Raw genomic sequence first — 26,237 nt, forward strand, 5'->3', positions numbered from 1 at the left:
TATATATATATATATATCAGTGTATACAAATTGTATTTGTATATATACGTTTCTCTGATACCCTTTTACCTCCGGTTATTTACGTCTCCGTAATTTTCCACACCGCGCGCTGACGCGTGCACAAACCGCGTTCTACTGTTGCGTACAGCGCGTAAAAGCTCGCGACTGACGTAACACGAACTTTTGCAAATGTCATGTTTTACACGATGGTCCTCTCCAACATTTGAGAAACTAGTTTAGCCAGTTTATTAATATATAAAAAAACACCACACGTGAAAACATTCAAGTAAAACCGGTTTAATATAAAATGAAGCGACATTTATACGCGGGGTTATTATTATAAATTTCTCAGATATATTATGATACGGTTTAGCGAAATGGCATGAAATTATAGACCGAAAACTATGACATTTAAATAATTTTCTTTCTCAGTCAGTTTGATCATCCGAGGTGATGCGTGCACGCGGCATCGCGCCGTCGTCGTTTCCATGTTTCTTGAGATAATACGGCACGCGGCAATGTGCACGATACTTATTTGACGAGGCCGGCGTACTTTTATCGCCCTTCGTCCATCGCAGGAGGAAGCACCTCTCGCGGGACTCTTTATCGATCGATAATTATCGAAGGCACTTGGTCAGCCTCGCGCATCTAATTTCTTCGTGCAAGGGTGAGAGTTGCACTGCACACACATCGAAGCCGTTCGCAATTTTTTCCGGCTCATACGAGGATATTCTTCGCATTAAATGACCTGGTAAAAGTAGAATAGACGCTCGCGAACGATTGTTATTAGACAAACGTGCACATTGACGCTTCGTACCGCTCACATGTACAAAGAATCTTCGCCGTATCGTTTGTATCCCTCCTGCCTTTATTTGCCATTCAACGGAGTTGATTGGTTTTTGCAGAATGCCCCGACGGTCAACTACCCTGCGACAATGGCGTCTGTATCAATAAGAACTTCTTCTGCGATCACAATATCGACTGCCATGATGCTAGTGACGAACGAAATTGCCGTAAGGATATCTTTGGATAGATATATTTTCTGCTGTTTCACCGAAAATTCTCGATATTCAAATATTACATAAAACATTCTATGCTCTGTTATGAGGACATTTTGAAGTAAAATATATGTATTTTATAACTTGAAATGTAACTTAGTACATACAATTAGGTTTTTTACAATTTGTGTCCTATACATTTCTTTTCTTTGAAATATTAGATACATCAAATAATTAGTTATAACATTTATATACAATTTTTTAAAATATGCTTATAAATATTTTCGAAAGATATTAAAGATTATATTTAAGAATACATTACTTGATAATTTTAATATACTTGAATAATCCATTGTAATAAAAAGCTGGAAAATCATCGTGTACTAAGAGTTAATTAAGATTTTTCATTAAATTTAACCTTTGGAATTAACGGTAGGCCTATTGAACATATATTCAATTATAAATCTTTTTGAGAAAAATGTTAAACAATTCAATTGTTTTATCTGCAAATTTGAATTATTCTATTTAATATACTTTCTTATCAAAATAGTATTCGGTCTTTTTTATACAAAAATTATGTCATATTTTATATAATTTATGTTCTTTGATTTCTAGATTAGGATCTTTTAACATAAATTAAATATGTCTTACAGACCTGCATCATTAACTGTATTATAAATTTTGACATCAAGTTAAAGCATCTTCAGGAAGTTAAAGAAAATTTTTTTCGTTTATTTAACGAATTTTGTATTCAATAAGTTCAACTTTGATAAACGCATGTCGCTCCATTTTGCAGCGGAGAGCGGAGAGACTGGCAGTTCAGGTCATGAATGCCACGAGGGTAGTTTCATCTGCAGTGATGGCAGTTGCATACCTCCAACTGCAGTATGCGATGGACGTGCCGATTGTCCGCACGACGAAGACGAGATACTCTGCCGTCGAGGTAAGTTAAATTTGCGGAATCGCCACTCGCGATGTTCCTGTGTTGTCTTCTTTCATAAAGACCTACGTTAATTTAGGTTCGAGGAAATGATCCTTATTGATAAAATATTCAGAAGATGGATACAGAATTCTCCCTCGTTGGTTAATTTATCATTGTATTGATACGATGTAGCCTTTGGAACGTATTCATAGCCAGGACTTAAAAGACATTGGGAGCACGATTCGAGAACGCAAACTTAAACTTATAACCTTACGTCATTATTATGAATTGAATGAATAAAGATCTTTTGTAGATGGATATAAAATTTAATCCCACCTCTACTGTATTTTGCGCAATGAGCAAATGATTATTATACTAAGTGATTATTATACTGAAGCTCCTTAAGCCGCCAATAATCTTGTCTTTCAAAATCGTTAATCTAAATAAATCTTACTTCTAAGATTGAATTCGACGGAAGATGAGAGGAGATACTTGGAATATGAATGAAGGCACAAACGCCTATTTGTGTCTCAGGTTTACTTTATTACATCCGGATTCGCTTTAAGTCCTGATTATGCATACGGTCATCGGACAAGAAGAAGGCTTTTCCTCGAGATTTTCGAGGCGTATATCAGTTGCGACCGCGTCGCAACAATACATCTTCCGACACATCTACGAGAAACCGCAGCTCAGATTGAGTTACTTCTAGGTGTAGACGCCTCGGATAGTGTCTCCTCGAAGGGGCGTCCAGAGACGCCGGGGGTGATAGCCGGTGTGAATCCGGATAACAAGGCTTACAGCCCAGACACAGATGCAAATATTGATGTGCCGCCGACAAATCTGAGCACGCCGAGGAGTTGTGCTCCGGATGATTTTGTTTGCGCCGACGGCACTTGCATCCCCGAAACCCACCACTGCGACCATTTCTACGATTGCCGCGACTTTACCGACGAACAGTACTGCTTCGGTTAGATTATTTGTAGATCTCGAAAATCTGGTGACACACACGCACCCCGCATCGAAGTCTCGCGCGCTTTCATTCTCACCCCAACGATTCATTGAGCAATTTCGTAGCTATAGAGAAGAAATTGTTCGTACGTCAACATACGAATAATTCTTCGTGTATTTACAAATTTATATTAGTGTTACTATCGTATAAATAACGTTAAAAATTTTACGTGAAAAGAAAATTAGTTTTTCTTATATTCTTTTTAATAATCATTTACAATATTCTTCAGTATTATTGTACTATTCTCTCTCCTTTTTTCCCTCTTTATTAATGGAAAATTGATTTTAATTAATTTTCAGTCTTTAATAAATATTTTTTTCAATTTTTGTTTATTTTTTGAACAAATTACTATATATTTCTTTGCGAATTTATTGTTTAGATGGAAAGTTATATTATTTTAAATTTTTGTTCCGCTCTTTTGAATAATATCAAAGTTTTATCCGCGATAATATTCTAAAATATCATTGAAAACACCAGATTCTCTTAGATCTATTCTTTTCTGCCAATCTGTGTTAGCAGCTGAATAGAAGATGTGTAGGTTGTTCCAGTAGAGACTTGATTATATTTCTAAAATTTATAATCGCAGTCTTATATATTACCCGGCGCATTTTTATAAATAATAGTGCATCTCTGCCTGACGTAAAATTTAGATCGTTTATTTTTCTCGTAGGTAGAACGTTTGGCATACATCCTATTTGGCATGCATAGCATGAGGAAAGTACAATTTTACCTATACATTTTTGTGCATTACATTTCGGAAGGAAAAATACTTGAAAAAGTCAATATATAATCTATTTATTAACAGCATCAGTATATCGCTGATCGAAATTGACAAAATCATGCATAAAAATTAAGGGATTATAAATGTCTTTCCTCCTGAATCTATAAAAGTTATATTGAATGATGAATTATATTTAAGTGTTCGTAGATGACAATCAGTGCATATAGCATAAATAATTGAAAAATTATTTATATCATTTATGATACTTTTTATTATTGTCACGTTATTCTCTCTTGTAAAAATACGTTAAATTAACTCACCGATTTTATGCTATATGAACTGATTTCCGATATATTTGATCTAGATTCTAGACCAAAGCTGTCTAAAGTGGTGAAAAGAGGCGAGACGAACGAGAAAAGGAACGCGTAATAATCAGACAGCTCTGCTCTAGATTACATTTAACAGTCTTTTCTAGGTAATAAAATCTTTACCTTCATCGTATTTATATTTCGGCGTTAGATCATTGTTTAGATTGTAACGGACATATGATGGCTCCATGGCTGACATTTTACATGTATCTGTGTCTCATCTATATCGTTCTTTAACGGATCAATGACTCACGGTTGTCTCGTTAACGTACAATGCAAGCTCTTATTTTAGGATGCACTCGAGACCAGTTCCAGTGCGCCAATGGAGATTGCATCCGCGCCGATCAAAGATGCAACGGATTCATCGAGTGCTCCGACGGTTCCGACGAGCCGGAGGAATGCGGTGAGTATAAAGGAGTAATCACTTAATCAGCAACATAACGCACTAATTAAAAAATAACTAAAAATAAGTAATAAAAAAAAAGAAATGTATAGCCAACATAGATTAATACAATGCGTAATTTGGAGTAATAAATGTAAAGTTGCAGTCTGTGAAACGACATAATTTCTTAATTTCTTAAATCCTATTTACTTTTAATCTAATTAAATTCTCTCTTATATTTACTTTTATTTTATTAGAGCCGCCAAAGCCAACACCAGGTCAATGTGCCGCGGATCAATATATGTGCATTTCGGATAGAAGATGCGTTCCAATATCCTCCATCTGTAACGGAATTCCAGAATGCCGAGATGGATCCGATGAACAAAATTGCGGTGAGTCAATGACATATATATATTTAATTCTGTAGCAATTATCATATAAATTACGCATTAAATTGGCAGTAAAAATGAGCTAGACGAGAATCGCGAGCCTACTTCGAATCTTTATATTAATAGCTAAGACTATAATTGATAACGCGACTTCCTGACTTTCTCGCCTAATCAAGATAATCTAAGCGATTCTGCGAAAACGCAGCATAATGACATATATTTAACGACGAAACTAAAGATCGCGAAGCGGTATGCTCGCACGAGGAGTGGAAGTGCAAGAGCGGCGATTGTATACTTCAACATCAACGTTGTGATCGCCGGATTGATTGCCTATACGACGATAGCGACGAGTTGGGCTGTCACTATAGAGCGATGCAAAGAAATCACAGTAGGTGCAGCGCGCATGAATGGACGTGCAATGACGGTCATTGCATTCCGCTGCATCGGCGATGCGACAAAAGGCTTGACTGTCCTAGAGATATGTCCGATGAGATGGATTGCAGTTATGATAATTGTGAGTCTCCCTGTAGTTAGTCATCCGGAGCCGCCTTCGGGAAAGGGGACCGCACGACTGGCCGATAACACGCCATGCGCTAATCAATAATACCTTGTAAATATCCATGACACCGTAACATAATATCTGCTGTAACATAATACTGTAATGTTTTATGTAACACTAAAAGGTATTTATTATTCCCGTTTTTCAGCGAATGGGATACAAGCAAATGAGTCTGTATTGTATTTCCATCATTTAAATTGCAATTCCGCCTTTACCCGATAATGTACACACTTTTAATTTGAGAATAACAAATATCTATTTTATGATAAATCATACGAGGAGTACTATGAGCTCTCTCGATTTTTTTGTAACGTTACATCGTAGAAGTAGACATCACTTTATATCATATTTCCTAAAAAAAAAATTAATAACTGAACTAAAATACAAGATTGCATTTCCCATAGATAAAAAATGCAGAAAGGTGCCGGGTAAAAATCTCGAATTAACAAAATTGATAATTTAACGTTTATTCTGTACATACATTTATTAATCATTAATATTGATTGTTAATGCTTTTATTATTATTTATTGTTAACTTGTTATTTTTATTCGTGCGCAGATACCGATGGAACATCTGACCTTAGACTGAAGACGTATCCCAGTGAACAAGTGATTAAAGAAAGTAAGTATTCTATTTTTATTATCATATACGGATTTGATGAAATGTTGTATATGCATTTGTTGCATTTCAATTTTTAGTAGTCGTCTAACTAAAGTAAAATTTATATCGTCTAACTAAAGTAGTCAATTGAACATCTTAATTATTTAAATTAGAAAAATTAACACACAAGATAATAGACATTAATAATAAGCAACTGTGTTGCCGACGAATTAGGGTATTCCAAAAGAAAATTAATTAATGAATATATTTGTTATTTTTTTCTTGCCTTGGCCAGATCCGGCGAAAATAGGTAAGACTTTTCAAAAAATATAAGCTATAAATCACGCTGTGAGCTAAAATAATTTTCATGAATTATTAGATGTGCAAGATTTGAAACACATATTTCAGTTATGATATACAAGTGTCTATACATTATATTTATGTATTTCGCTTTTTATGATTTTCTGTTGCAAATTTTTCTTGGGACAAAATAAGCAACAAAATCGATCTTTAAAACTTCCAATAAATTTTCTAATTATAACATTAAATTATTTTAAATATGACGTTTTGTTTCGCTGATATACACATATTGTGCAATCATATTAAAATCATATTTATTTATAAAAATGCAATTTTTATATAATTAAATCAATAATCGAAAATTTCATTAATAATATCGTTTGAAGCCATGCTTGCAAATTTTAATCATGCATGATAGTTAATGTCAAAATTTGAACTAGAACACAAATTCTGGCTAAAATTATAATATATAAAATCTTTCACTACCAGTGTCTAATCCTGATTCTCATATACATTTCATTTATAATAAAAACTATTTTGACACTAACTTTTCTTCAAAAAATCTCAATTTTATTATGCCGAATGCCTTGTATAAAATTTTTTGCTGTCTATATACAAACAGCGTTTTGAATAACATAATTTAAAAAAACTAAAGTGTTGCACGTGAATTGAACTAACATGTCATCAGTATCATCTCAATTTAAAAAACGGGGAAATCTGCTTACTTACTGATAACTTACTGACGAGACATTTGACGTACCGCGAACGTAATGATCCGTAAAGGTGCAATCTCTCGAAACTTGAATAGAATTTATATCATGTAAAACCGTTCCGACCAGGTCGCGAGGTCGTGTTCCAATGCCGTGACGAGGGTCTTCTACGTGCCAGAGTACGTTGGATTCGCGGCAACGGCCTTCCTCTGCCGCCTGGCAGCCGAGACATCAATGGTCGCCTGGAGATACCCAACATTCAACTTGAGCACGCTGGAACCTACATCTGCGAAGCCTTGGGTTATCCACCGTCCACCGCCGGTCGTCAAGTGACCGTCGTTCTTACTGTCGAGAAATGTACGTTTATTATTGTCTTTCTAATTTACAGCTATGATCGAAGAATTTATTTGCGATAAGATATAGTCACATTAAACATTAATAAACATTAATAATTTTATCTACTATGGCTTACTTAAGCAAATCGATTTTTACTGAATCCATATTGAAAATTTTTAAATTTTTAAACATTAATTGAAAATAAGAGATAATGTTTTCAATGTTTAAGGTGCAGTAAAGATTTAAAAGTACTGAATTATTCAGTGCTTTTAATACTAAAAATAAGCAACTTCTAGTATTAAATTAACAAATACTAAATTAGACTTCTATAAAGGCATGAATAGTAAAATCTTAAAATAAGTTTAAATTAATTAGAATAAGTTCTAATAATAGTTAAATCTTATTCTATAGAAATTAGTTATTTTGAGTATTAAAAGTACTACTTAAAATGAGTAATACTCAAAATGAATAATTAATCACTATACCTTTCAATAAATTTCTATAAAGATGTATTACTATCTATACATATATAAACAGCAAGTAAGCCATATTGAATACTAACAATAAGTCATATTAAGCGCAGTTACCTTAATAAATTTGAAATTTGCGTTTTAATGATTGAAGATCGCGTAATATCAAATTGATTACATGCAGTTGAGCAGCCGGTCACCAGACCACCACAAGTGTGCCAGTACGATCAAGCTACTTGCAGCAACGGCGACTGTATTCCCAAATCGTACGTTTGCGATGGTAAATTCGATTGCACCGATGGATCCGACGAGATGCGGTGCAGTAAGTATGATAGGCATCAGCGAAAAGCTGGATATATTCGGCATTCATACTTTATGGTGAAAATTTCACGCGAACGCTTCATATGTCCGTTTCGACAGGTCCGCACGGATGTGAGCCCAACGAGTTTCGCTGCAATAATAAGCAGTGCGTCAGCAAGTTGTGGCGTTGCGACGGCGACAAGGACTGCGCGGACAACAGCGACGAGGAAAACTGCGCGCCGTCTCCCCCGGGATCTCCGTGCCGTTACAACGAGTTTGCCTGCAACAGCAATAAACAGTGCATCCCGAAAAGCTACCACTGTGACATGGAGCGCGACTGCTTGGACGGCAGCGACGAAGTTGGATGCTGTCAGTAATGATAGGAATTTCATGAGCGTCAAGCATCAATATTTTGTTACAGATCGTCCGACAATCTTCGTTAAATAATAGTTATATAATATTCAAGAAACAGTCAAAATTATTATTTATCATATATTTTACTATTTTGACGTTTCTATATGGAAGTTAAATTTAAATTTTATCTTTTCTATTATGAAAGAATCTTCTGCCTCACTGATAACAATACAGTGAAATATTACTGTTGTTGGCCACTGTAACCAGTCAACAAGACTGCTGCGTTCCATTATTTACTACGAGTACCGAAAATTTACAGTTCACATTGTGTATACTATAAATTTTCAGTTCTTGCAACGAATAACAAAACGCAATCCAAGTCTGCTTGAACAGATTTTACAAATTATCTGACAAATGTTATTAGCAGGAAAGCAACAAATTTGAGAGAGAAACAAAATGCAGAATTTGTTTTATTAGATGCTGACGATTAAAATGCCATAAAATTGACAGCAGAAAGCAAACAAAATCTGCATTTGATAGATTCGATTTCTGCTGCCAATTTGCTATCAAATTATGTTGTGCCAATAAAACACAAGATGGTACCGAATCTGCTGCATTTTTCTAATCAAATTTGCTGTCATTCTGCGGACAGTTTATTTACTGAATATTAAATTAAGTCTATATATGATTTTTTTTCCCTTTCAGCTCCCGTTTATATCGTGAAACCTCCACCGCCGATGGTCGTTCTTATGCCGGGCGACATGTTGGTTCTCACTTGTACAGCAATCGGTGTTCCGATACCGGAAATCAACTGGCGTCTCAATTGGGGTCATATCCCCGCGAAATGCACAACTGTGTCTACCAACGGAACGGGCACACTAACATGTCCAGATATACAGACGGAGGACCAAGGCGCATACTCGTGTGAGGCGTTGAACGTTGGAGGCTTCGTCTTCGCCGTGCCAGATGCCATCGTTGTCGTGAAGGAAAACGGCAATATCTGCCCTAAAGGCAAATTCAATTCCGAAGCGAAGACTGCTGAAGAGTGTATTTCATGCTTCTGCTTCGGCGTCGCCACCGAATGCCGCAGCGCCGATCTCTTCACTTATCAGATTCCGCCGCCGTTCGACCGCTATAAGATTGTGTCGGTTGAGACCATTCCGACAATTAGAATCCACGGTGACATTAGCAGTCAGATATCCCAGATCCGTCCGCTTGCCCGGGATGGCGTTCAGCTGTTGGAGTCTTTCAGTAATGATTTGCATGTCTACAATATTCCCTACTTCGCGCTACCGGAGAACTATCATGGCAGTCAATTGAAGTCCTACGGCGGCTACCTAAAATACTCAATTCGCCATAGCGGTAACGGCACACCGAACTACGCCCCTTCCGTCATCTTAAGTGGTAACAATTATATCTTGGTGCATAAAAGTGAGGAGCCAATACCGGATTACGAGAACGAGAAATCAGTCAGGTTCTTCTATGGCGATTGGTACAAGCAACAAGGAAGAAGCGAAGTCCTAGCTTCCAGGGAGGAAATCATGATGGCGTTGGCAAACGTTGACAACATTCTAATAAAGTAGGCATTAAGTCCAATGAATTTTGATAAAAGATATTAGAATAATTTTATCAAAAGATATTAGAATAATTTTTTTTTAATACGTTCAATATGTTGCAGAGTGAAATATGATGACTCTCCGCAACTAGACATTCGTCTCACTAATATCATTATGGACACCGCTGATACGCGAAATACTGGCCTAGGATCCGCGTCCTTCGTCGAGGAATGTCAATGTCCAACAGGTACATATTTCTTCAATGATCAATCAAGTATTTACGAAGTTCTATTTATGTTATTATCTGAATTATCTTCAAGGATACACTGGTCTATCTTGCGAGCATTGCGCACCTGGTTATCTGAGACGCGAAAGCGGACCATGGCTTGGCCAATGTTACAGGGATGAACCACCGTGTCCTCCGGGATACTATGGCGATCCTTCAAGGAATATCCCTTGCCAGATTTGTCCTTGCCCGCTTACCAACCCATCGAATCAGTAAGACAATTAAATTTGCCATTAGTGATATTTCAATTCAAAATACTTTGGTAATTTATCATATTACAAATAGATTCGCTCGCACGTGTCATCTTGGCTTTGACGGACAACCCACGTGTGATTGTCCTCCTGGCTACGTTGGACGCAGATGCGAGCAGTGTGCCACTGGTTACCAAGGAAATCCTCTTATTCCTGGAGATATGTGCGTTCCCCTTCAACAATGTGATCCGAATGGCAGTCTTAGTCCTAACGCCGATCCACATACCGGAAAATGTCATTGCAAGGTATAACATACACATGATAATACCGCTGCTATTATGCGTAATTTTGCACAAGGTGTCTCAGAAATCACACATTTTTTTCCGACTATAATCTTCAAAAAAAGATTAAATAAATTGTTTTATCAAAAAATTTATGCGAGATAAATTGCGCAATTTCTTGGACATCTCGCATAACGATTTTATTATTGTTCTTGCATCCATCTTCTGTGGATTACGTTTAACTTTAAAAATGTAAGTATATTTTATAGTTTTTCTATATATAAAAATGTATATAAATCGAGGTTTAGAATAAAAATGAGTACTCGGTCGAGAACCGTCGTCTATTCTCTAATATTTCTTTTTTTTAGCAATATGCAACGGGTCTCACTTGCAATCAATGTAAGGCGAATACCTTTAATCTGGCCTCGACAAACCAATTTGGATGCATAGCTTGCTTCTGCATGGGCATCACCAACAGATGCGTCTCCTCTAACTGGTACAGGAATGAGGTATGATGAAGATATAATATATAGTCTATTTCCATCTTTGTCATATAGATCTTAAATAGAAAAAACACAAATCATGATATCAAAAAATTACGTTAAAATGGCTTCAAAAAATTACTAAAAAAAAAATCACTTTTCAATCAAAATTTTTTTAACATTATTTTGACGTTTCGCGTGATTTAATCTTTCCAACATAAGAAATTGTGTATATAAGCGAGATTTTATATTTTACATATAAAGTTAATACACAAAACAAAATGTTGTGTACTATTTTGTACAACTTCTATAGAAATATAAGTTATCTCGATTAAAATAAAAACTTAAATCTATCATTTGCACTTTGCAGATTCGTGTATCATTTACCAACTCGATTCGAGGTTTCTCTTTGATCGAATCCAAGAGCACAGACACACCAGACATTGTAGAAGGAATTCATCTAAACACCATTAATCGAGAAATAGTTTATAGCGAGTTTCCCAATCGTGGTAACAACGACGTCTACTATTGGCAATTGCCCAGCATTTTCTTAGGAGATCAAATAACATCTTACGGTGGTAATCTCAAATACACTGTTAGATACGTGCCCTCTCCAGGCGGTCAAAGTTCAAGGAACAACGCTGCGGACGTCGAACTCATTAGCGTGAGTGCACATTCGTGAGCCTTAATCAGCGTACTTGATGAAGATATAACAGGTTGATTTAAAATGCATACAGGCTAATGACATCAACTTGCTTTACTATTCCCGCGAGTCTCCCGAGCCTAACTCTCAGCAATCATTCACTGTACCATTGCTCGAGCAATATTGGCAACGTAATGATGGAACTCAAGCGGATAGGGAACACCTTTTAATGGCTTTGGCAGATGTACGAGCCATCAGAATCAAAGCTACTTACACGACGCATACAGACGAAGCTGCGTAAGTACTTTATGCATTCTTGATTTTCAATTTTATATATTTGCAATTAAATGATAACTAACAATAAAGAAAAAACGATTATTTAAAAAAGATAATTTAAGCTTTTTAGAAGAATTATCCGAAAGAAACATTTCGAAGAACTCTTTAAAAATGTTTGTAAAATAGATAATATATAAATTTCCGACATTTTAAAATAAAAATTGCGGATTTATTCGATATTCAATTGAAATAAAATTAAAAACAAGAATGCTTTAAAAAATTTGTTAATTACCATAATTGAACAAGAGCATTATGTATGCTTCAGGCTCTCCTTCGTGTCTTTGGACACCGCCGAAAAATATAACACAGGTAAAGCTCGTGCAGTCGAAGTTGAAGAATGTACTTGCCCCGCTGGCTACAGAGGACTTTCATGCGAAGATTGCGACGTTGGTTACACCCGAGCCATTGAAGGTCTCTATTTAGGTATCTGCGAACCGTGCAACTGTAATAATCACACGAATCAATGCGATCCCGAAACTGGCACTTGTGAGGTAATAAAAACAATTTTAATTGAGCGACAACGTTACGTTTTAATTAATGAAATTCTTTTGTTTTTTTTAGTTTAAATTTAATGAAAAAGTTTAATCGTTTAGACTTAAAGTAGCTATATTGGTAACTGCTTAATTTTAATACAATATGCATTTTCCAAAATGCAATTTTATATTTTTGGTATAAAAATATAAAATATAAAAATATAAAACTTAACTGAAGTTAATTAGAATTAGTTAATTAGAATTATATAAAAATATGGCTATGTAAATGTAAAATGTAGATAGAAAATCAGAAGCATTTGATTTGATTATAAAAATTGATACTTTACGTCGACAGAATTGCGCTCATCATACTACGGGAGAGTACTGCGAACTGTGTGAACCGGGATATGAAGGAGACGCTACTCGAGGCACCTCGAACGATTGCTCGTATAGAAGTCAAAGACCTGAGCCATGCAGATGCAACGAGGCTGGTTCACGCAGCACTTCTTGCGTCGACGGTCGATGCGAGTGTAAGAGAAACGTCGAGGGTCCAGAATGTAATCGATGCCGCCCGTCGACATACGGATTACGCGCCGAGAACATTGATGGATGCATCGAGTGTTACTGCAGCGGGGTAACTGATCAATGTCATGAGAGTACATTATACGTACAACAAATACCGATGTGGGTATATGACTCCCATCATGGCTTCACTCTTACGGACTCGTAAGTATAAGCTTCATTCTTTCAAGTTTTTTTTTAAATTAATATAAGCTTGAATAAAAATTTTATTATTTTTTTCCTGTTTTATTTTGATAAATAAAATTTGTACATATAATAATAGCAAATAAAATTAGAATTTGAAATGAATTGATTTAATATCTTTATTTAGGACTAGACGCGACATAATTGACGACGGCTTCGAGCTAAATGTGGCAATGAATGAAATCGGCTATCGCTATCCGGACAGCAGAAGCCGCAGATTGTTTTGGTCACTTCCGAGTGTTTTCACCGGTAACAAAGTGAAGAGTTACGGCGGAAATTTGACTTTGACGCAGCATATCACTGCATATCCTGGCGCTCAGAGTTACAAAGATCAAGACATTTTGCTGATTGGCAATGGCATTACATTATTCTGGACGAATCCGGTAGAGCTCCAACCTGAAATTCCACTGGTACGTAGAATAGATCTTATATTTTATAATTTTTTTAGAAGATAGAAAAACTTGATGCCTGAACCTCAATTTGCCAAATTGGTAAAATATTTTTTACCAAAGTTGTTCTAATAAAATTTCTTTACCCATTATTTAATCGAATATCTACATCATTTATCTTTAAATAATTTAATTTATAATATTATATGTATAAACCCCCAAACTCTATATTAATGTTATAAATTAAATTAAAATCCAAATGTTTCACAATTATAAAGACGTACATCTTTCAGACCTACACCGTTCCTTTGAAAGAGCATGAATGGAGAAGACTGACCACCGAAGGACCGCGCAGCGCTTCCAGGACGGATCTCATGATAGTGCTTTCCAATCTAGAAGCTATCTTAGTCCGCGCGTCTCACAGCGAGCGAATGACCGCAACATATATTAGTGATATCAGCATGGACACGGCCGTAGAAAATCTGATTGGAAACCGACGTGCGACTCAAGTTGAAGCTTGTCGTTGTCCGACCGGTTACACAGGCACTTCCTGCGAAACCTGCGCTCGCGGTTATTATAGAGACACCAGCGATCGGACTATCAGTTACTTGGGCGCGTGCAATCCCTGTCCATGCAACAAAAATGAAGAGAGCTGCGAAATCAGCAGATCTGGCCATATCAAATGTCACTGCCTGCCAGGATACACGGGACAGTATTGCCAAGACAGTGGTGTCGGTAAGTAATAGTGCTTCTTAATGCTATAGAAATTAGAAATATTTCATTAACACAATTAATGTTTTCAATTTTTTTTCGTTCTCAAAAACATAACTTTGAAAAAGAATTGAATGATAAATTGGACCAACTTATATTTTTAACGAAGAAATATATTATTCTACGATAAAAAAAAAATAATCTACAATAGATCAAATTATCTGATTTGTTATATTTGAATATGTTTTTGGAAACGTGAGAACAGAATTTTTCGTTAAGATTTTATATTTATACATTATAGTAAAAAAAAATATTTTACACTCATCCTTCCCTCCTAACAATAAGAATAGTAATGACAATACGTTGGTCAGGTGAGCTCATGGTAAGCCTAATGCCGATGAACGGCGAAGTCGAACCGTATTCCACGATCCAATTTACGTGCAACTATGACTATCCAGACATGTTTTACATCTATTTTAAATTGTCGTCGTTCGATGGATTTCCCATAACTGCACGGAGTGGCGAAATCGGCCCGATAATGAAGACAGAGAAAGGAGCTGTCCGCACTTGGTTCGTTCACATGGGGAACGTCCCCTGCAACGTGGAATGTCACATCGTGAATGACCGCGGCAAAGAACTGGTCAAAATTGTGACGTCGATTACGCCAGGTTTGACGGACTAAATAGCGAGAGCTTTCGCATCTTGTCCGTCCATCGGTGATTCATGGCAAGGGCTCGGATTATCATCTCACAATCATATCTGCGTTGTCGCCAGGTCATCGTAAATCATTATTGTAAATTGTCACCGAGTTTGGTGAAGGCACTTTCTTGGATTTGTAGTCTTCATCACGGTTCCATAGTTTTTCACAGGATTAATATTTGCGGAAAAGCTTGACTGTTTTCCTGGTATATGGTATATTCAGTATGTCACGGATGTCCTGTCGATGTACAGTAAAATATGTGTACCGTAGTAATTAATACAAGTGTCTCATTCTTCGAAATAACCATCATTGTAATGATGTCTTATCAAACTGTAATGGTGATTGCATCCTTGTGTTACAGACGAATGTCGCTTATTCATTGCAATGTATCCACAGAATTGTTAAATCACAGAATTAAATTCAATAATTCCATATCTCTCTGTTATTATTCGTCATATTGTTTTATTGCCAAGTCTACTGCAATTTTACGATTATGAGAGAAATAGAGAAAAAATTGCATTTGTTGATTTTTTAAATCAATTTTTTATTTCCCTCACAGTTGAAGAACTGCAGACAACTAGTACGCAGATCCCAGTATCTCCACCGAAAATCACAGTTTACATACAAGAAAATGAATTCCAAATCGTCCATACAGGAAAAACCGTCCGATATCATTGCACAGGCAGATCTAGAGAACATGTAAGTCCTTTGTTGACTTGACTTATAAAATGCTTTCATAATTGTAATCTCTTTTTATGAATAGGAATCGGTGAACATTAGATGGGAAAAAGAAGGTGGTCAATTACCGCCTGATAGGAGCGTGGACGATTCGAATGGACTTTTGGTAATTAGAGATGTGAAGGTGTCTGATAGCGGCATATATGTCTGTCAAGTGAGCGACGGAACAAACATTGGATATAAAAAAGTCACACTAACTGTTGGAGGTATAGCGCAAACTTTTAATTGTATTATACATCAAACTTAATATAATCTCGTAAATTATTTTACTATAAATTTTGTGAAATAAATTAAAGAATAGATTAATTAATAAATCTCAATCTTATTTAATTATTATACATTGTATTATTGGATGCAGCGTTTTCACAACACTTACTGGAAATACCAGGTATAATCAAATCATAATCATGTCAAATCTATAAATAGAATTTATGTAATTTTGTGCCTTCTTTAAGGAACTAACCCGGTAGAGCCTAGAGTCGCTATAAGTCCATCATATCAACAAGTGAGGGAAGGTGAACCTGTTGAGTTCCGTTGCGAAGCCACTGGTAATCCGCCACCTCAACTGGATTGGATAAGAGTTCACGGAAGTATGAGTCCAGAGGCGACATTCTACAATGGCGTATGGAGTCTTCCAGCTGCGTCGAAGAACGATGCAGCCGAGTATAAGTGCGTCGCTAGGAACAACGTTGGCATAGACGAGAAGACAACCATCTTATACGTTCAAGGTACGGTTAAAGCATTCAGAAATTTCGAACATCAATGAAATTTAAATCTCAAACTATTATAGATCATATGAGAATTATTTTTTAATCCTCTGTTTGAATCTTTTTTCTCCAGTCCAAATTGTTCACTGTTCTAGATTTTCAAAAAAATTTGGAAAAATTTTAAGTTACTTTTTAATATCTTTATTACATATCATTAAATAAATTTCTCTTATTGTAGAAGAGGAGAACCGAACTTTATTTTGAAGAAATTTGAGAGTCAAATTCGATTGTATCAAAAAAGATCTGCAAAGACCAAAAAAGATTGCAGATGGAGGATTAATATTGATTTAATTATAGTATTACTCTGAAACTTACAGCTACAATTCGTGCTTATTAATAAAGACTTCCCATTCTACGTTGTAGATAATCCTAATAAACCACCACCTCAAGGCTTACCGCCGACTATAACTCCGTCCGAATGGTCAGGAACCAGCGAAGATGTCGTCAGGTTGATCTGCACACCATCTCAACATGTGAATGTCACTTGGACGAGATCCGGCGGATTGCCATTGCCTTATACCGCCAGTCAACGTGACGGTATTTTGACGATCACCAATCCTACCCCCAGCGATTCCGGCATATACGTGTGCACCGCGACAAGTGTTCGCGGAACGGAGACGAGTACCACTGCCAGGATTACAATAATGTCTCGGAGAGAACCACCATTGGTCACGGTCAGGCCGTTTCGACAGGAGGTGAAACAGGGCACTGTGGCTGAAGTACGATGCATCACCAGCGGAGAGCCAGGTCTACAGGTGAAATGGAGCAAGTACACGGAAACGATGAGTTCCCGTGTCCAACAGATAGAGGACACGCTCAGGATCATTAATGTCCAGGTCTCCGATCGAGGAGTATATCTCTGCCGGGTTACTGGCCCCACAGGCAATTACGAGGCCAGTGCCATCATCGAAGTTGAACGTAAGCTCATAGTATCTAAAAAAAAAAAACAAAATTCTCCTTTAAGTGCTATATATGTAAGTTATATTCAAATAACTAAGCAAAGCGTTTAAAAATATTTGGATTAAATAAATTTTTATTCTCCAAATTATATTTAAAAATCATGTGATATAAATCAGAAAAAAATGCACATTTTTAAATATTGCAAAAAAATTGGCAAATTACTGATTTTTCATATAAATCGATATAAAAAACTCATTTTTGTTCCAATTTTTTATTAATTCTGCAAAATCAAATTGTCATCTTTTTATTGTAGCTCGTGAAGCTCCAGTTTTAGAGCTGTATCCACAAGATATACAAACGGTCATCCTCGGCGGTTCCGCCGATCTTCAGTGTCGCGCAAAGGCCGGTTTTCCAGCGCCCGAGTTGCGATGGTCTCGCGTAGACAATCGACCATTCGCCTCCAACATTGAGCAACTTCCTAGTGGACTCCTCAGACTGTCGAACATCACAGCGAATGACGGCGGTGCCTACGTCTGTTCCGCGTCAAACGAAGTCGGTTCGACGTCAGTCATCGCGCATATCGAGGTGCAATCTATGCCTGTGATCACTGTCACACCGCAGCACGGTATCTTACAGGTAAAACGCGGAAGTCGAGTTCGTTTGATGTGCAGCGCGAATGGTCATCCACAACCCAATGTGGCTTGGAGCAAATATGTGAACGGAATAACGATACAGTAAGTTCACTTCATTATTGTACTTATGAACTAATAACAATTGTAGGAATTAATTTTTAATTATCTTAACTATTAATTTTAAAGCGTAAATTTTTACATTATTGAAATACGATTTTGTAGTGTCTAGGCAACAAAAGAAAATTTTATTACACTATATATAAATTATATTATGATATTAAGCATTTAAAAATTAAACTTAAATTACGATTTAACTTGATTATATCAATACTAGTTATTAAATCACATAATAATTTTGTGACATTATTATGATTTATAGGGACACATATAGCAGAACAGCAGCTACTCCTTTAAGTGCCGTTTACGAGATATTCTCTGTTTCACCCGACGATGAAGGATCCTACACTTGCACAGCTACGAACGCCGTAGGAATATCCGAAGAGCGTGTCCAAATCCGCATCGAAGATGATGACGATTATGTGCCTTGCACTGGCGATAGAGGCGATATTCCATGCGACGATGATCGACAGCGACCACAACCTGATTCTGCAAGTATTATAATTTTGTCGCCTCAATACACAATGACACGTTTTTAACAAAAAAATGATTTACAGAGAGACCCGAATCAAACAGAAGGAGGAGTATTGATTCCCAAAGATTACTTGAGAATCCCAGACGGTGGCAAAGTGGAGATGCGTTGTCAGGTCTTCGGACCAGATGGAGATCACATCTACCTGGATTGGAAAAGAAGTGATCATCGTTCCCTCCCAGAAGGTAGCACAGTGCACAATGGAGTGTTAAGTATCCCAACTGTTAATAGAAACGCTGCTGGAGAGTACATCTGTTTGGGCTTGGATCCTGCCGGCACAGTGCTCTTCCGAGCGAAATCTCATCTTGAAATTATATGTAAGTATGAGACGAGTATAAGACACATCAAACAAACTGCAAGATTCAAACTATATGGAATAAATAAATTTGAAATCGAATTTTTTTTTAACAGTTTCTTTAAGAAAAACTGCATAAAGATTAATTAATTTTTTTCTTCGATTTTAGCTCCACCAAGAATTGAATTAAATCCAACGCGTCAAACAGTAGGACCTGGAGAAAATCCATCTATAATTTGTACCGCTACGGGAGATGAACCTTTGCACATCGAGTGGAAAGCCATAGGACGTCCATTACCATATTCTGTATCGGACAGCGGTGGAATCTTACAATTCCATGGCATTACATATTCCGACGCTGGCAAATATGTGTGCAAAGCAACGAACGCAGCAGGAACAGCAGAAGCGGTAGCAGAAGTTTTAGTTAATGGTTAGTTAATAATCAGTTAGATTTTTAAATTTACAATGTATAAATTTTTTTTATTTTCTCTTAAATAATTACATTTACGTAAAAAAAATTATTTAATGTTAAAAGAAAAATCTAAAAATATATAACACAATTATATAATATATCTTAAAAAAATATATTTTTTTTTATGTGAAATTCAGCAAACAATCAACAGTAATATAACTATTAGTTATAATTCTTCACTCATCAATATAACTATAATATAATATAATATGTATTATTACAATTAAATATAATATAAAAAAATATTATTGAGTAGAAAATTATATAACTAATAATTATGTTACTAATAATTGGTGATTATTGAGAATATTCGTATATAAAAAACATTAATTGTCGTATTCGTACATAAAAAAAATATTAATTAATAAAAACGTAATATTTTTAAACATAATGATTTTTTAATATTTGGTAAAACAAAATAATATATTAAATATTCATCAAGCCTAAAATGTGTTTATTAAATATTTGAGGATTGCTCAGTGCAGCAAACTATAAATTAATATTTACGATTTGCAGAACATCCTTACGACAATGCAAGGATCCGCGCTGAACAAAGAGACGTAGTAACTCATGCCGGTAATTCTGTACGCTTACGTTGTGAGGTGCGCGAACGTGCGACGATTCATTGGAGTCGAGAAGGGCTACCGTTGCCGACCAACGCGCGAATCGGAGAAGATTACTTGGAGCTGACGCAAGTGAAACCGGAAGACAGCGGAAGATATATCTGTCAGATCCAGACGAGTCGCGGTGTATCCAGCGATTATATTAATTTCAACGTTTCTCGTAAGTTCAGCTTTGTTTTCACTAAATCTTGTCGTTTCAGCATCATTTCACAGATTTTTGTTTTCATTCGAATGCATCTATTGAAGATCGCAATACACACGCTAAATGATGTATCGCCTGTTGATAAATCCTAATTTTTGCCTTTAATTCTTTCGGGATACTATAATGTTATTCTGACTTTTAATATCCCGAAAGGATTAAATCCCAAAATGCTTTTTTTACAAAATACTTTGCTATTTCTCAGCGATTTTTCATCAATAGAACATTTTGGATTTCTGATTCATCTGAAGATTTCAATTTCTCATTCAGGACGCGACGGATATAAAATGCCAATTTCACATTTACCTTAATAAAAAAAAAGAAGCAGCACGGAATTATTTATCAAAAACTTAAATGATTCAAATTTATATATAATACATATTTAAACAATAACAATTTGAAAATAAGTCTATTATTTTATAAATTTATACTAATCCGCATCATTCATATCACTAACAAGCGCGCAGCAGATTATTCTCAGACAATACAAACAGCAAAAGACATCATGCGAAAGCATTAAAGGGAACATAAACAATCTGAAATTCAAAATTTTCTATAATCAACTATTGCGTAGATAAATTTTTTAAAAATGTAAGGATACATTATATAATATATAAATTACAAATTTGTTAAATATTAAATATTTTTTAAATATTTATTAAAAAATTTAGACTGGAACAATTCCCTCCGCCGCGGCATGATCGAACAGGTAGTAGGTTTCCAGAGACAAGGATGACCTAAAATAAAAAAAAAGAGTTTAAAACTATCTTTAATTGATTTTGGAAGTTTAAAGTAGAAAATACTAAATTTAAGACACTTATTAATTATACCTTCGAAAATACAAAATGAATATTAAAAACTAACACTACGCAATATCATGTTATACATTATCATACCACTCGGAAAAAATAATCTGTAACATTTTTCGGAACACAAAACGTAATTCAGTTAATTACTATTGAGATATTGCAACAAGCAGACAAGAAAAATGATAGTACCGATTTACCCCACTATCCTGCTTTGCCTCAATTTTCCCTAATTCTGGGCAAATTTGGATAGATTGTGTATCCCTAAAATAAAAATTAATCTACGTAATAGTTGACTTTAAAAAAATTTCGAATTTTAGAGTGAGAGTAATATGACTCCTTAAAAAATGCCTTAAATGTTTAGATGTCTCTTGAATTTTTGTATGGTTTGCTCTATAATGAGATCATATATGTATATTACAAACGTGGTTCCATGAACGTTTCCACAAGTTTAGGTTTTTTACAAAGCTCGCGTTGTGATTTAGTAGTTAATTTGCTTGCGGATTGCATGCCAGTGTACCGATCGCAGTGCAGGCACTGGGAGTATCAATGCAGAAGCCTACAATGCATTCCGATGGAATACTTTTGCGACGGCTATGTTCAGTGCAACGACGGTACTGACGAACGCTTCTGCCGCAACGCGCGCTATCGCCAATATCTTCAGAGACGACGCGGTTTGTTTTGAGAAATATGTGTGTCGTGTGATGTCCCGTAGTTCTCCTACTCGTAGTGAACTGTCCTTTCTTGCTTACTGTACGAACCCATGAGGAAAGGATACGGATTAAATTAAATTAAATTAAATTAAATTATGATGAAGACTGTTTGACCGAAGACACCAAGCTCGGTAATGTGTACAAATAAGTGAAAAGATTCTAAAATGTTACGAGTTTCCCGCCAATTATCTTTTTATAAAATGTAGGAGAATCTAGTGCGGAAGAAGTGCACCCGTATCCCATCCTTGTCAGCAGCAAATACGATATGTGTAAATCAACATACATATACTTCAGATTTTAGTTCGACACTATTTTTTTTTTGTTAAAACTTTTATTCTGAATAAATCTCTATGTATTCTTCTACAATCTTTGAATGCTAATATTAATTATTTCCTCAATAAGAAATAATTTTTTTTATTTACGTAATTTTTCCTGATGAATTTCAAACATGATATAAGGAATTTAGATATAGATACATCAAATAAAACGCTGCAAATGCATCTCGAAGTTCATTTTAGAAATCGATAAGTAGTATCTTAATGTTACGATGTGCAAAACAGGATATACATTTCCTAATTCTGCGATCTTAACAGATATAGCCAACATGCATAATTCGATTCTAGCTGCTGCAGTACCTTCAGTAAGCATCGAGATGTCTCAAGATCCAATAAACATCGGTGACACCGTTGATATACATTGCACATACACTGGAACACGTAATCCACGTTATCGCTGGACGAGACCGAATCATGTGAGCCTACCAACAAACGCACAGGAGTATGGCAACGTTTTGAGGCTAACTAATGTAGTCGTTAGTGATAGCGGACCCTACAGATGCACAGTTGACACATCCGAAGGCATACTCGCGAAGGACTTCAATTTGATTGTCCACGGTAATTAATAGACAAACAATTAATATTTATGTGACAAACATAGATAATGAACTATTTACATGAAAGATTACACGTATATTCTTCTACGTATATCTCTTTTAATGCACAAATATCTACTTTTTGCTAATGCCCACTCAAACTGCTACTAAAATACGTTTTATGTAAGTATAAAGCCGACGAATAATTAATTTTTTTTATTATGAAAATTATTGTGGACAAAGGATTTTATGATTTTCCAGGCGGAATCCTCGATGAACCAGCAATTGAAACCAAATTGGCGCCGTACGGATCAAGTCTGGAAATGGATTGCCGATTAGATCTCGATCCGCCAATACAATTTCAATGGAACAAACTCGGTGGACTTTTGCCACGTGACAGTCAGATTTACGAGGTACATAAAATGCGTATCATATACTTATTTCTATCTAATCAGGAATTTAATGATAATTTCCTTATAGAAATTTAATACTGGAAAATAGTGATTACTTATTTTGAGTATTAAAAATAAATAATTTCAGTATTAAATTGAATTTTTGTAAATGTTATATTATTTTAGTAAAATGTTTTATGTCATTCGCGATAATTTGATATATATTTTTCATTTTGCAGAACAAATTAAAATTAACTAATGTAAAGGCTGAAGACGCTGGAACGTATATTTGCTCCGGAAATAATGAAGAATCGCGAGTCGAAGTACCTACGGTGCTAGTTGTAACAGGAGTTGTGCCTAATTTTAGTCAGGCACCCGAAAGCTACATCGCTTTCCCTCCTTTACCTGACTCCTATCTCAAGTTCAATATCGAAATTTCTTTCAAACCGGAAAGTTACGATGGCATTCTGTTATACAACGACGAATCTGGTCATGGTGACGGCGATTTTATCGTTTTATCTCTAAATAATGGATATCCACAATTCAAGTAAATAAAATAAAATTTTAATAAATATGTAACAAATCGCGTCACGAGTAGCACCTTTTATTTTACTTGTAGAGTTCCAACAAGTATGTCAATTGACTTTTATCTGAAACTTTATTTAAATAAAATTTTGATTTAATTATATAAACTTAATTATATGATTAAAAATAATTTTTAATTATTTTTAATTTAAAAATAATCGACATTAAATTCAGTATAGAAATTGTAATAAAAAGTCGATAATTTCCTAAATGCGCGTTATTAACATAACGAATTTCTTAACAGATTCAATCTCGGTTCTGGACCAGCTGTTATTCGCGCGGATAAGCCTGTCACCTTGAGTGAATGGCACACCATTAAGATCCAACGCAATCGAAAGGAAGGAACGATGCTAGTAGACGGCGAAGGCCCGTACAAGATGGTCGCTTTAGGCAGACGCCAAGGTCTCGATCTTAAAGAACCCCTTTACATCGGTGGAGTGCCCAGTTACAGCAGAATCAACATGCAAGCCGAAGCGAACACTGGTTTCGTCGGATGCATCAGCCGACTAGTCCTCGGGGAGAAACAGGTCGATCTGATTGGCGATCAGACTGACAGCGTGGGCATTACGACTTGCGAAACCTGCGCCGAGAATCCCTGCAACAATGGTGGTGTGTGTCAGGAAGCAGCCACGAAAAACGGCTACACATGTTTGTGCCGAGCCAGTTTCAGCGGCAAACATTGCGACAACATCGGACAATCTTGCTATCCAGGTATGATAATTTATCACATTTTAATTTATACTTTTTATCCCGTTTACTATGACTACAATGATGTCTATCAATACTAATTACGATCTATTTAATAATTATTTTGTAATAATTATAATTATTAATCTTAAAAATCGCATGCATAATACATATGTGTATTAAATATTATTTTTAAAAAATTTTAATATTTTATTGCTAAAAATTAAAGTTTTTAAACAATAAGATTTATAATATTAAACACATTGAATGATGATATTAGGTGCCTGCGGAGAAGGTGAGTGCATCGATGAAGAAGTCGGCGGTTTCCATTGTTACTGTCCAATCGGGAAGACGGGACCAAGATGTGAGCATTCGGTAAACGTCTACGATCCAGCTTTCCATGACGACAGAGCTTTCATCGCTCATGAGACTCCAAAAGCTCTTAGACGGTAAGTACCTTTGCTCGATCGAACGCACGTGCACGAATTATTTCTTAATTGCACTTAGTCGATGTTAGAAGCGCACATGATGGAACATATTGCCACGGTGATTGTGTCTCATATTTATTTCATTTTGAGTTTTTTAAGTGATTATTTGTATATAGTTCACCTGCGAAAAATGAATGAAATAAAAAAATTATAATAAGACACACTCTGGAAAATTATTCTTTAAAATATTATAAGATATGAACAGTTTCGAATATAATTCATGATTAATAATTGTACAGTAACAATTGTACAGTTAGAAATAAATTTTATTTAATAAATTTTGTATTCTTCTGAAATTTTTGAAACACAAAAAAATTTTTATCTAGATATAAGAATATTATAAATATAAACATATATTATAAAAAAAATATCTTTACGCCTTTGACGAATTAACAGATTTAACTATAATTGGAATATAGGTACTAATTTCATTGTCAGTGCATATGAACATCCTCAAGCATCCTAATTACTAAAATTCTTTTCAGGGAAAGAGAGAGTTCGACCACTACACACAGTCGATCACGATTACGCAACGCACAAATTAGGAAACCACGATCAAGGCCACATCACCACAATAATTTGCACCACACAAAACATTAGCTAGACCTAGCACCAATTTTACGCACTCAGAGAATCATTACTTATCACAACAATAAACTTTTCCCTCCGTCTAATAAAAATTACCATACATAATGATCTATCTAAAATTTTTAAGATATGTTTATGCCTGTATCCGAAAAGATTAGTCAGCTCGATTTATTTTTGTGCCAATTTTTCACTGCCTATTTTTCTTTACGCATAGTGGCGATGGTTATGATAGTAAAAAGAATAAGCAATGAATTCTTAATAGGTAGTTTGCAACGAGCCTGCATAGTGCGTAGTTCCTTGTAATGGACATGGTGCTGTAACGTTAGAACAACAGTCAATATATATATATATATATTTACGAATTAGTAATTAATACGTTTTGTACAGCTTCTTAATTAATACATTTAACGCGTCACTTTAGTCATTATTAATTATTAAAAGTAATACGTGAAGTCACTGCCAAATCAGTCGCATTTAACAGTTAGTCCCCACTCAAGCTTAGAAAATGTCAAAGTCGTAACAATCACATACGTGTATCAGCATATGTAAAATGTTTGTACTTATATATCTAAGAAAATATATATATATATATATATATAT

General features: G+C 35.4%; 1 protein-coding gene across 11 annotated transcripts in view; it reads left to right on the plus strand.

Moving 5' to 3' along the window:
* The window catches only part of LOC108693387 (basement membrane-specific heparan sulfate proteoglycan core protein), a 186,455-nt gene extending 160,332 nt beyond the window's left edge, over positions 1–26,123 (plus strand). For 8 of the 11 annotated variants that reach the window (XM_018202279.1, XM_018202283.1, XM_018202282.1 and 5 more), the window contains 37 exons: positions 906–1,013; positions 1,795–1,941; positions 4,311–4,421; positions 4,658–4,792; positions 5,028–5,303; positions 5,908–5,970; positions 6,245–6,259; positions 7,089–7,316; positions 7,950–8,087; positions 8,186–8,434; positions 9,125–9,998; positions 10,098–10,222; positions 10,296–10,473; positions 10,547–10,757; positions 11,102–11,242; positions 11,586–11,879; positions 11,953–12,155; positions 12,460–12,685; positions 13,023–13,393; positions 13,560–13,842; positions 14,115–14,556; positions 14,904–15,200; positions 15,792–15,931; positions 15,996–16,176; positions 16,426–16,698; positions 17,101–17,655; positions 17,951–18,371; positions 18,649–18,877; positions 18,944–19,235; positions 19,383–19,643; positions 20,202–20,468; positions 22,650–22,919; positions 23,159–23,310; positions 23,529–23,836; positions 24,119–24,585; positions 24,842–25,010; positions 25,535–26,123. In XM_018202279.1, coding sequence (XP_018057768.1) covers positions 906–1,013; positions 1,795–1,941; positions 4,311–4,421; positions 4,658–4,792; positions 5,028–5,303; positions 5,908–5,970; positions 6,245–6,259; positions 7,089–7,316; positions 7,950–8,087; positions 8,186–8,434; positions 9,125–9,998; positions 10,098–10,222; positions 10,296–10,473; positions 10,547–10,757; positions 11,102–11,242; positions 11,586–11,879; positions 11,953–12,155; positions 12,460–12,685; positions 13,023–13,393; positions 13,560–13,842; positions 14,115–14,556; positions 14,904–15,200; positions 15,792–15,931; positions 15,996–16,176; positions 16,426–16,698; positions 17,101–17,655; positions 17,951–18,371; positions 18,649–18,877; positions 18,944–19,235; positions 19,383–19,643; positions 20,202–20,468; positions 22,650–22,919; positions 23,159–23,310; positions 23,529–23,836; positions 24,119–24,585; positions 24,842–25,010; positions 25,535–25,649 — 9,215 coding nt within the window. In that variant the 3' untranslated portion in view covers positions 25,650–26,123. The remainder of the gene's footprint in view (positions 1–905; positions 1,014–1,794; positions 1,942–4,310; positions 4,422–4,657; positions 4,793–5,027; positions 5,304–5,907; positions 5,971–6,244; positions 6,260–7,088; positions 7,317–7,949; positions 8,088–8,185; positions 8,435–9,124; positions 9,999–10,097; positions 10,223–10,295; positions 10,474–10,546; positions 10,758–11,101; positions 11,243–11,585; positions 11,880–11,952; positions 12,156–12,459; positions 12,686–13,022; positions 13,394–13,559; positions 13,843–14,114; positions 14,557–14,903; positions 15,201–15,791; positions 15,932–15,995; positions 16,177–16,425; positions 16,699–17,100; positions 17,656–17,950; positions 18,372–18,648; positions 18,878–18,943; positions 19,236–19,382; positions 19,644–20,201; positions 20,469–22,649; positions 22,920–23,158; positions 23,311–23,528; positions 23,837–24,118; positions 24,586–24,841; positions 25,011–25,534) is intronic. The other 3 variants (XM_018202288.1, XM_018202280.1, XM_018202287.1) reach the window with 3 other exon arrangements.
* Positions 26,124–26,237: the final 114 nt, after the last annotated feature.

This window comes from Atta colombica, unplaced genomic scaffold (genome assembly GCF_001594045.1).
Source record: "Atta colombica isolate Treedump-2 unplaced genomic scaffold, Acol1.0 scaffold9, whole genome shotgun sequence".
Classification (NCBI taxonomy): Eukaryota; Metazoa; Arthropoda; class Insecta; order Hymenoptera; family Formicidae; genus Atta; species Atta colombica.